Genomic DNA, 10,652 nt, shown 5'->3' with positions numbered 1-10,652 from the left:
GGTGTATGACAGAAGAAGGTTCTTTTCTTGTACATGGTCATGGGCACTGGGACTGCTCTTTGTCCTTGCTTTCTGTGATGAAAGCTGCCATCTGTCCCGGCCCATCGCCAGCCTGAGAAGCTGGCATCCCTTAGCTGATGATAGCATCTGGAAGCCAGTTCTAATAGGATTGTGCTCATACCTCTTGCACACCCAGACGTCTCTGTCTCACTCCAGGCTCCTCTCAAACAGACAATGCTGCCAAAAAACTAATATGAGCCCTTAAATTTCCCCATAGGTCAGTTCACTCAAGTTCATGCCCTTCCCACTGCTCCCATGACTCTCTCTCAGGAATAACCACAGCAAAGTCTGCCTGCTCCTTTCCCTGCTGCATCATTCTACAGAAAGCAACTAACTGTGAGGGGATCAACTGTGCTTACTTGTGGTGGTAGTCAGGACCCTGGGGTTTGTCAAGAGCTCTGCAGGGATCCAGGGAGCAGCTACAGTCTTACTTGAAAGATGTTTTTCATCAAGGCGAACAACAAAAAAACCCACTCGGAAGGAGATATGAAAGGGGAATACTAGGAGGTATCCATGGAGCATGAGTAGCATGGTGGAGGAGCACATCCAGAAGAGCAGAGATCTAACTAAAGCTGCTCTGTTTTTTTTTTTTTTTTGTGACACTTACAGCATGAGTCAGATCCTATCCTTTGCATCGAGTAGCACAGTTGTTCACTGAGCTGGGGTAGGGGTGGAGGAGCATGGGCTGGGGAAGGGGCTCCCAGCAGCCTCTCTACTGCAGCAGAAACCTAGATAGGGCAAGTCAGAGGAGTAATCATCTGCAACACCTTGTCCTTCTTCAGGCGCTCCCATCTGAACACAGGAAGAGTTTCAGCACTCCTTCCTGCAGTGAGGTAGCCATTACAATCTCTGCTCCTGCAGCAGGGAGGGAAGAGTAGAAACTGAGGCACAGAAAAGGGAAATAGCTTGTGCCAAGGACCTGGCTTCCTAATCCTCTGCTTTGACCACAATAGCTAGTCCCTGTTCCCACTGCACATCAGCACATGTAAAGTTCTTTACTGCTGCATCCTCACACTGGGATGAAGTGTAACAGTGGTCCCATGCAAACAGGCTGCCTTGGTGTCTTGCATAGCTGTGAGGTATGGGCATTCTAAAAACACTGGGTCCACCAAGTGGATGCAGAGCTGCTGCGCTGTTCTGCCGGTCCTAGATGCTGAACCATACAGCTGCTCCCTCTTTCAACTGAGCCTGTTCTTTAATCAACTCCTTTCTCCCAACCATGGATCCCACTCCCTCTAAATGATTTATGCTACTCCCTTCTATTATTGTCCTTGGCACCTCCTGTGCTCTCTCCAGCCCCTCCTTCAAGGAAAGGCATTGTGCCCAGATTTCTGCTAGACCGTGGCCTCTTGTTAACTTCAGATTCATTACCCCAGCTGCTTGGATTTCTTACCATCTCAAATGACTTGCTGGCAAACAGAGGTTTACTTTTCTCCAAAATCAGAATTTCTACACCGAAATCATTCCCCAAGCCTTCCAACACTTTCTTCATCTATTACATGCTAACCACACATTAACAACCTGGCAGGACGACTTTAGGCTTGTAAAGATCAGGGAGGCAATCTCGCAGTAGGGGACTCAGGTTGCAGATATAGGAATCCAATCTCCCTGTCTCTGCTGGTAAGCCAGAGTTTTTTAAAGGGTTGCTCTGGCTTTTGGTAGGCAAATTGATAGATTAGGTCAGGACAGTTTCCTATTTGCATTTCTCTTGCACAATTCTGCAGCAGCATATGTTGTGTAACATCACTCACATCACATATAACCTCTCCTTCCATGCCTATGGTGTGTACAGTCTCAGTATACTGAAGATACATGCAAAATATAATCTTCACCTGCACACACTATAACCTCAATGGAGCCTCAGCAAAATGTATAACCAAGGAGCCAGAGTATGACAGTTCAGTAAGTTCTGAGAGGACAGCCCTGACAGCAACACCTGTAAATCTGCACCTGCAGTCTGATATATTCATCTAGTGAATTACACCCATTGACTCCTGCGTGCAGGAAAAAAACATCTTGTGCTTTGGGCATATACACATGGATACTACTTTACACTACTGGAATTACAGCACCAGTTCCAAACACTCAGTAATGAGGTGACTCAATTCCCAGCTTTGAATTCAAAGTCACATTTTTCTCAAGCACACCAACAGCAGTCCTTTTGCCCAGCTTTCACAAGTGGTCCCTGCTGGGGCCATCTGTAAGGGAGGAGGTGAAGTAACAAAATCTCAGCTACCAGCCCACCATTCTCCTTTAGTCTGCAAACAACTGCCCTGACCCTCCATCCCTTCTGCCCAGACTCTCAGTGCATGGGCGAGCCACAAACAACTACAACTCCTTTGAATGCCCACTTACTGCTTTATGTACCTCCATAGAGCCAAAACACAACAATGGCCCTCTGTATCTTGCATTTCACCAGCACTGCATACAAGGTTTTTGGCTTTTAGATCTGGCTCTAGCAGATCACTGAAAGCTGATGGGGACTAGGGGAAACTGGTGCGGAGTATAGAAAGAAACAGGGAAAGAACAGGAAGGAGCCTCATATAACTGGATAGGTGAGGATAATGGGACAGATAGCTCAAACACAACAGGAATGCAGGGGCAGCTGAGGGGGGCAAAACAGCTGAAACTAAACTTCAAATAATCAGGAAAGAAACTGTGCTCACCATAACACACTCTCCCTTCCAAAGGCAGGGCTGGGACACATGGTGGAGGAGATTTGTGATTCTTTTGCAACCTCCTCCCTCTACAGTACAGGCCCATATCCAGCTCCAGCTGCCACTTCAGCAGAGGTCATTATAAAGGCCTGAAAGGTGATAAAGGTGCTTTCTCCAGCAGATGTCAATGTGATACCCACAACTTTCAGCAATTCTGCTGTGGGTCTGCTATTCTTGGGAGGTCTGATAGAGGCTTCCATTTTCAAGCTTTGGCAACGTCACACAAAATTTAAGAAAGCATTATTATGATTGCAAAGTTATACCCTCAAAAGTCAGCCTGAATTCAGCCCCTTTGTATATGCATTATGTTACCGTGTAGCTACAGGATTAAACACTATTTTTTTCATAGAGCCTGCTCAGGATGGACATATTCTAGTGATAAATTAACACTGCGTAAGGAAGATGGCTGGAATCTATAGCATTCCTGCTAGCGGCAGAACACAGAAGGTGCAGCTATATGTATTACAAGGATCCTGGAAGATCTAGAAGGATCCTAGAAGGATCTGGCTGGAAAAGACAGACTTATGGTCAATACAACTAAATACTACTTTGAAGGTATGGATTTGGATATACATACCTTCCACCCTATGTACTGGTAGAGGAGAAGGGATAGTCTTATGGAAAATCATGTCATTAATAATCATGTCATGACAAAATTATGTCATTAAAGACTATAATTGCACAGATCTGGCATTAATTTCTTGATTTCTGGCATTTCCTAAATTCAGAGTGTTTGACTTTTAAATCAGGGAAATGCGTTCCTCTGTGCGTAGTTTAGCGCATTAAAAAAAGCAACAAAAAACGCCGAATTTTGCATGGTCTGAGTGTTGTTCAAACACACAGTATAACTGCTCCCTCATACGAGTAGTCTCCACTCTGACAGAGACTAATCTTCACCACTCAGTAGCTTCCTTCCTTAGCCTATACTAAAACTGCATCCATTTGTTTCTCCTTTATAGTCCCTTTCTCTCACAGTCCAAGTGATAAACACATCTTGTTTAATACTTAAAATTAATTTCACAGGAATGCCTAGAAATGTTTTCTAGTCTATTTTGCAAGCAAAAGAAAACAAAGACTAGGTGATATTAGCATGACAATACCCCAGCTGCACCCATATCCTCCTGATTGAACTTGCTGAGAACAGACTCTGAACCAACAGTCAATGTCAATAGCATTTGATCCGCTGCTTCTGCAAAAAGCCATCTCACGTATCTGAATACGTACAAAGGTGTCTGTTTAATGGTAATACAAAAAAATACCACTGGGTGACATTATAAAACAATGATGACTTTCCAGAGAAGGGCTATCCCTGTGTTCCAGAAATCAATCTAGTATCTGCCAAAGCATCGCAATGACTGTTCTGTGCAGTGCAGTAGGTAAGATGGTTCCAGTTGTCTGCTTAAAGTGCAAACAGCTCACGAGGCAGCCATTTACAAGGCAGGACCGCAGCGCCCTAAGTGAGCGCAGGACAGCTAATGTCACCCCCTACTGCTTTTTTTAATACTTCTGTCAGCTCAGCAACACGGTGACTGCTGCTGGAAAAAAACATGCCTGGCATTTCTGACGGCTTCCTGCAGAGTTACATGGAGAAGAGACAGACAGCCTGAAGGCTAAAAATGAAATTAGCACACGGAAAACATGCCTCACATTTTCATGCTTGTCTCCTTCTGCTGGGGAGAGGTATGTGGGGGGGGGAAAGGAGGAGGGGCAGGGAAATGAATTATGTTGTATAGACAGACAGTGTACCAACAGCTCTAAAAGCACGAGGAAGCCATCATGTTAGAGAGCACAAATGTGACCCCCAGCCACTGGCAAAGTGTCAAGAAAATTCAGTGATGGTATTTGAGACATAAAAATAAAAGAATTATTTAATATCTATGTATCACAGTGCTGTGATGGCTGAGTTTAAATACTCCAAGTCTGACCCTTGGCTTCCACTATGGGATGCTAACTCTTGGGCCAACAGGGGGAATGGTGCCACTGGAAGAAACAGGTACACTGGAAAAGATCAGAGATTGAGGCCAGGTCTACTCCTCATGGCAAAATCTCTCACAGTCCTGCAGAAAATGGCTATGTGCAGTTCATATCCAACATCAAGGATTTGATTTGGAGTCACTATTGTGGGGACTATGCTGAAAGTAAAAGGCAGGTTGCTGGCTTTCAAGCAAAGGGATTAAATTGAGCACACCAGACCAAAGTTACTGTCCTCCTAACAGTCACCCCTATTTACTCCACCGCTCATGTCCTCCCCGCAGTGTTCCTGAACCTGCCTCCTTCTTATGCTGGGAAGAAACCTGGGAGAAGGGTATCCAGTCCAGTACAAGAACAAAGAAGGAACAGCACTGTTTTGACTAGATGACACACAATGGAAGCATCAAACAGGAAGCAGGGAAAGTCTCTATGGCCTTAGAGGGAAGAATCTGTCCAGTACTCATGGGGAGGCAGAGAACAAAGAGGCATGTGAAGGCGGGAGGAAGAAAACATTTTCTGGTATTCAGCAGGAAGAGACTTAAACATCACTGAGCTAGCAACCTATACAAAATTGGCACACCCTTCCAGAGGTAATAAATAAATTTGATCTAGGCACTGCTCTGAGCATGAGTAAAGGTGGGGAAGCAGGACAGGAATTCTGAGAGTCTCATAATTTGCCATGTCTTAGGCAAATTCAGACAATACTGTCTCACAGGTACATGAATACCTTGGTTGCACGCCCAAATTTTTTTCCTGTTACTTCAAAGAGTTAACATTAAATGCTCAAGAATAAGTCTATACAGGAGTTCATAAAGAGGCTGGAACATCGTAAACACTCTAAGGAAACAGATAGTGATGATGGTTACTGTAGCCTGAATCCACCTGAACCCCAAACTGAAAGGAACAGATAGGCCTCCACATCCAAGTCACCCTCTAAAATGCCATCTCCCCAGAGAACATTTTCTAATTCATCTTTCCTACCTTTTCACTCTCTGCAAACTCCTGCAATATAATTTGTCTCTCCACACACAGTTCCAAGAAGTCTTCTGAGTGGAAACTTTCATGTAGAGCAGGGAAGAAAGTTAGCTGGTTACAATCCGATCCCTTCTTATCCATCTCCCTTTCTGCTCCATTTAACGTCAGCTCTCCTATATCAGTATAAAAGAGATTGCAGTTTTAGTGGCAGCCAGATGACACCAAAAGCATTTGCAATTTAGACTTTCACCCAATCTGTTCTACCTTGGGAAATAGCATTATTTATCAGCAAAAAACAGGCAAGAGAGAAGTAAAATCTGTGACTGCTAAAGAAGGATGCTTAGTTCAGGGAACTAAAAACAGGTAGCTGCACTCAGTCATAATTCAAACTAAATTCCTATAATCACTGAAGATTTAAACATATTGAACAAATGTATTTATTCTCATTTCTGCACTGTGTTGGGCTGATCATCTGATAATCAAATAATTAAAAAAAAAAAAGAATCTGTTTACATACTCACCTGAAATTAGGAAAAACTGAAAACATTAGTCTTTTGGGGACATGCACTGCACAGGATCTTAAGAGTACCCAAGGAGAGACAATCCACTCATATCTTGCCCAAGCTGTGTCCCAAGTTTAGCAAATTCATGCAGTGCATGCAGTTAGGGGACACGTGATCAGCCTTCTTATTGAGGTAGACTGTAACCACTTTCATGCAGAAACTACGTAGTACTTCAATCTTATTTGGAGTCTAGAACAATGAGCTCCACTCTCACTTGATTTCTAGGCCCTATCACACTAAAAAGTATTCAGCAATATTGCCTATTTCCAACAGCGTACACTAGAAGCTTGATTGCCCCCAGCCATACAGGTGGCTGAAATCCACAGCCTTAGACTTGGCTGACATTTCCAAACTACAGTTCTTAATGTTTTGGGGTTTTTTTCCCTCTGAAAACTATTGACTTCTGTACCATATTTCACTCCCCTCCCCCCCATTCTTTTAATGTCTCATGTAACAGAAAACCTGGCCTTGGAAAATGAAAAATGTTGACATAATGATCATATTTTGAAAAATCTGGTTCTATTTTCAACACTGAAAAACAATTTGACATGTTAATTTTCTTGGTGATTTCCTTCCACGCTCTATTATTTTGTCCACATTCTTGGGAAATTACAATTCATATTACCACTTCTCTGAGCCATCTATCACCTGGTTTTAAATATTATTTCAGAGGTAGAACTGGAGTGTCTACTAAAAGCAGGGGGAAAGTCTGCACATTTCCTTCCGAGTTTAAGGAGTAGGGAGCTTTCCAGGTGCCCAAGAATGCCCAAAGCTTTCATTTCAAGATAGCTTTTTTACTTTCAGATCTTTCTGGTGGCAACAAGAGAGCAAGAAATACAGTTTATATACCACCTATAATAATTGTATCAGTCTTTTCTCAGATGTTCAAGTGACTTTTTAGCCCAGAGCACTGACAATAAGTTTTTTTCACTAGATGAAATTCTGACCTAGAACTCCATACACTAACTCCAATTCTCTTTGGCTGTTTGTGTCCACCCTCTTGATGATTTAAATTTAGCCCTAAAAGGTTACCTGGATTCTCTTCAGCAGTGGGGGTTGTTTCATTTCTGTTTGCTAGGAGAACCTGAAAAGAGACTAGGTATGACTAGAGTGGAATATGCAGACAGGTGAACATAACTCAGAACCTTGTTGCAGACACAAACATAGATTTAGAACTATGTTGCAAATAAATGCCTTGGAAATTCAAATAAACTCATTTGAAAGGACCCAAAGGAACAATTAAATGTAGGAACACATGTCAACAATTAAGCAAAAGGACTATTGGCTTTTCAAAGAAGACCCTGCATGAGGCCAGTTATAGGATAAAAACCATACCACCCAGTCTACAGAAAACAGCCAGAATCCAAGCTTCACAGAAAAGCTGAAAATGTCCTAGAGATGGGAACGTCCTGATATACTAAAGTGCTTCAGCTTCTGGTTGACAGGATTTGGCACTTATACACCATAGAGACAGACAGTAGTAAATACCCCTCATATACAGTTCAATGCTTAGTTCAAACCACTCTAATTCCCCTTTTGATCATCCACCAGTTCTAGCAGCCCTAATAAGTGTAAGACTAACAGGACAGTGCAGCCTTCTAACTGGACTCTGTTGCATGCACTGGGAAGTGCTACACCCATGAGATATTACAAGCAGAAAAGTATGTCGGGTTATACTCTCATCTGTCTGGGGAGATCTTATAACAGAAAAAAAGGAAAATAATTCTGTTGCTGCTAAACACATTGCAGCCCCTCTTACTCTCTCAAAATCAGACACGTTCAGTAGGTTCTCTATGCATGGCACAGCATATTGATGAGTCAGGTAATGAGAACCAGAGGAAAGAGGTGAGTATAAAGTCACCAGCAACTGTTACAGAAATTGTGCACCTCCTGCAACAGCTTTCTACCTCACTCTTCATTCGCATCATTGTCACTCGGGGGTTCGCATGCTGAATCCTCCTCCTCATTCGTGAAGGCCCTTCATAACAATCAAGAATCCATCGTGACTCTAAAGATCGTGATGCATCTCCCAACGGGCCCCTTCTGTAGAAAAGTTGCTCCTCAAGTATCATCCAGTCCTTGGCTGCTTTGCTGTAACCACACTGCAGCATCTGTGGGACAAAACCACTTTGCGCCACCTTTTGCACACTCCCCTCCTCCCATCCAGCAGTGGCACCACCCCAGTGATTCAGAGGGATCTACCCAACGTACCGGATGGGACCACCGCAGAGGGAACGCTGCAGACTCAGCAAACATAGGTCCGACTGACCACTGAAAGTGTGCTGTGGGAGGATGCTACTAGTCAAACTAAGATACAATGACAAATATAAGCATGTCACAAACTTCAACCTCCTTGAAAACGGCTGCTTTCATTGGATTTCCAACTCAAAAGCAGCGAGCCAGAAGAACAGCATCACGGAGGTCTTATTCACTCCATTTTTTTCTGCTGAATGTTTGTGTCAAATGGCAACAACCATGCTCACTGAAAACACAGTCTGAAAGTCTCAGTCAGAAGTGTACTGTGCTCCCTCCAAGCATGGCATAAATCTAATTATTTCTACTTAAGGTGGTGTGTGGGGGGAGTTGAGGGGCACTAAAATATCAATTTAAAGGAGAGAAGAGGTGAGAATTTCAAAGAATGAAAAGCTTGTTGGTCTCTGATGGCCAATCCTGAAACAGAACCATACCTGTGAGATTTTACTGGCTATAAGCTTGAGACCTTGAAAAGTTTTACTGGCTGCTAAGAAAAAAAGGTCGAAGTCCTCACTTTCATTTCTGCCACTGTGAGAGTGGAATAATTCATTTAAACAAAAGAGAAAAGGCTCCTGAAGATAAAGTGAGGATCTGCAATCTGATTGGTGAGTGATGCTATATCACACTTCAGTGGTGACGTCAGGAACCGAGTATTGACTCATTAACTCAGCATTTCTTTGGGCATACTACTTATCTCACTTCTGAAATGCCTGATTTCTCAGGGTAGTCCAAGAGCATCATTTCAACAACAGAAAGCTGTTGCACAATATTCCTGTTCTTTACCTGTACGTGGTTCTTGTACAAAGAGGCGTACAGCTCCTGCCCAATTCTTCGGTACCGTTCCATACATGACACAAATCCCTAGAAGAAACATCAGAACACATTACACCAAGGTGCTGCAGGTGAGGGGCAGAAGCAGGCATTAGTTGCTCTGCCTTTTCCAAGAATAATTAGGGAATATGGCCTGCGTCTGTGAGTTTGACAGCTCTCCAGACAGTATAGTGATGAGGCAATCATCTGAAAGCAAGTTGCACACTTACACCAAGAAGATAAACATATTCATGATCTTAAGAAGGATAATTAGTGGAACTACTCAGAAGGAGAAAGAAACAGCAAATAAAATTTAAGGCTCCTCCTTTTGAAGCTGAATAAGTTAGTACTGCAAGTAGCATAAAAGACAATTATCTGTTGTAGATGCCCCAACCGAGGTAAGGATCCAGGATTTGTAACTATACACCTGCTCTTCGCTGCATAAACAGAAAGTGCAGACAAAGGAATGGTCCATGTTCCCTTTTTGCAGGCAGGAGACCAACTGTTTCCAAAAACATTTTTGAGATTTAGGAGCCTAAGTTCTCTGGCAACAAGTGACTTGGAGTATAAATACACTATTTAATGGGATTGTGATGCAGAGATCTCTGAGCTAGCTCTAGAACAGGAAACTTCTAGAGCTGTACTAGTGCAAGAAGACACACATAATAACTGCCTCTGCTCCACTACACAATACAGACATGCCCTAAACCCCAGTGCTACTCAGGCGTTTCTGGAAATACATGTTTTCCAAAGCAGTCTTGGCCACCTTTCCTTACAGAATGCACTAGACTCACAGAACAGTGAACCCGCATTAACAGTCATACATTTCATCTTCTGTTTTATCGGAATGAACTTCTCAAGCTAAGGGTCCCTATGCAAGTACAAGACTGATGAACTGCTGTCAAGAGCTTACGAGTTTCATTCCCCATTCTGCAAACAGATCGTTATGTGATCTTCAGCAAGACATGCAATTGCCCTAAACCTCCACCTCTCCAACCACAAAACAGAGACTATAATACTAACCTCAGAGTTACACAGGCTAAGATCATGAACAATGGTCCAGTGTGGTGGGCTCCTTAACCTCAGGGAGTAGGGAAATGAGATAGGTTTCATTCTCTTAGAATCATAGAATCGCTTAGGTTGGAAAAGACCTTTAAGATCATCAAGTCCAACGGTTAACCTAGCACTACCAAGTCCACCACTAAACCCTGTCCCTAATCACCACTTCTACATGTCTTTTAAATACCTCCAGGGATGGGGACTCAACCACTTCCCTGGGCAGCCTCTTCCAATGCTTGACAGC

At 43.2% G+C, this 10,652-nt stretch overlaps 1 protein-coding gene across 1 annotated transcript in view; it reads right to left on the bottom strand.

The window, feature by feature from the left end:
• The window catches only part of WDFY4 (WDFY family member 4), a 143,231-nt gene that overhangs the window by 56,295 nt on the left and 76,284 nt on the right, over positions 1–10,652 (bottom strand). Inside the window, exons 39-42 of the mRNA XM_019471663.1 lie at positions 9,323–9,400; positions 8,194–8,397; positions 7,319–7,370; positions 5,730–5,896 (exon numbers count right to left, since the gene is read on the bottom strand). Coding sequence (XP_019327208.1) covers positions 5,730–5,896; positions 7,319–7,370; positions 8,194–8,397; positions 9,323–9,400 — 501 coding nt within the window. The remainder of the gene's footprint in view (positions 1–5,729; positions 5,897–7,318; positions 7,371–8,193; positions 8,398–9,322; positions 9,401–10,652) is intronic.

The sequence above is a fragment of the Aptenodytes forsteri genome, unplaced genomic scaffold, assembly GCF_000699145.1.
Source record: "Aptenodytes forsteri isolate BGI_AS27 unplaced genomic scaffold, ASM69914v1 Scaffold15, whole genome shotgun sequence".
In the NCBI taxonomy this organism is placed as follows: domain Eukaryota; kingdom Metazoa; phylum Chordata; class Aves; order Sphenisciformes; family Spheniscidae; genus Aptenodytes; species Aptenodytes forsteri.
The sequence above is the reverse complement of the archived record's forward strand: the minus strand, read 5'-3'. Positions and strand labels throughout refer to the sequence as shown.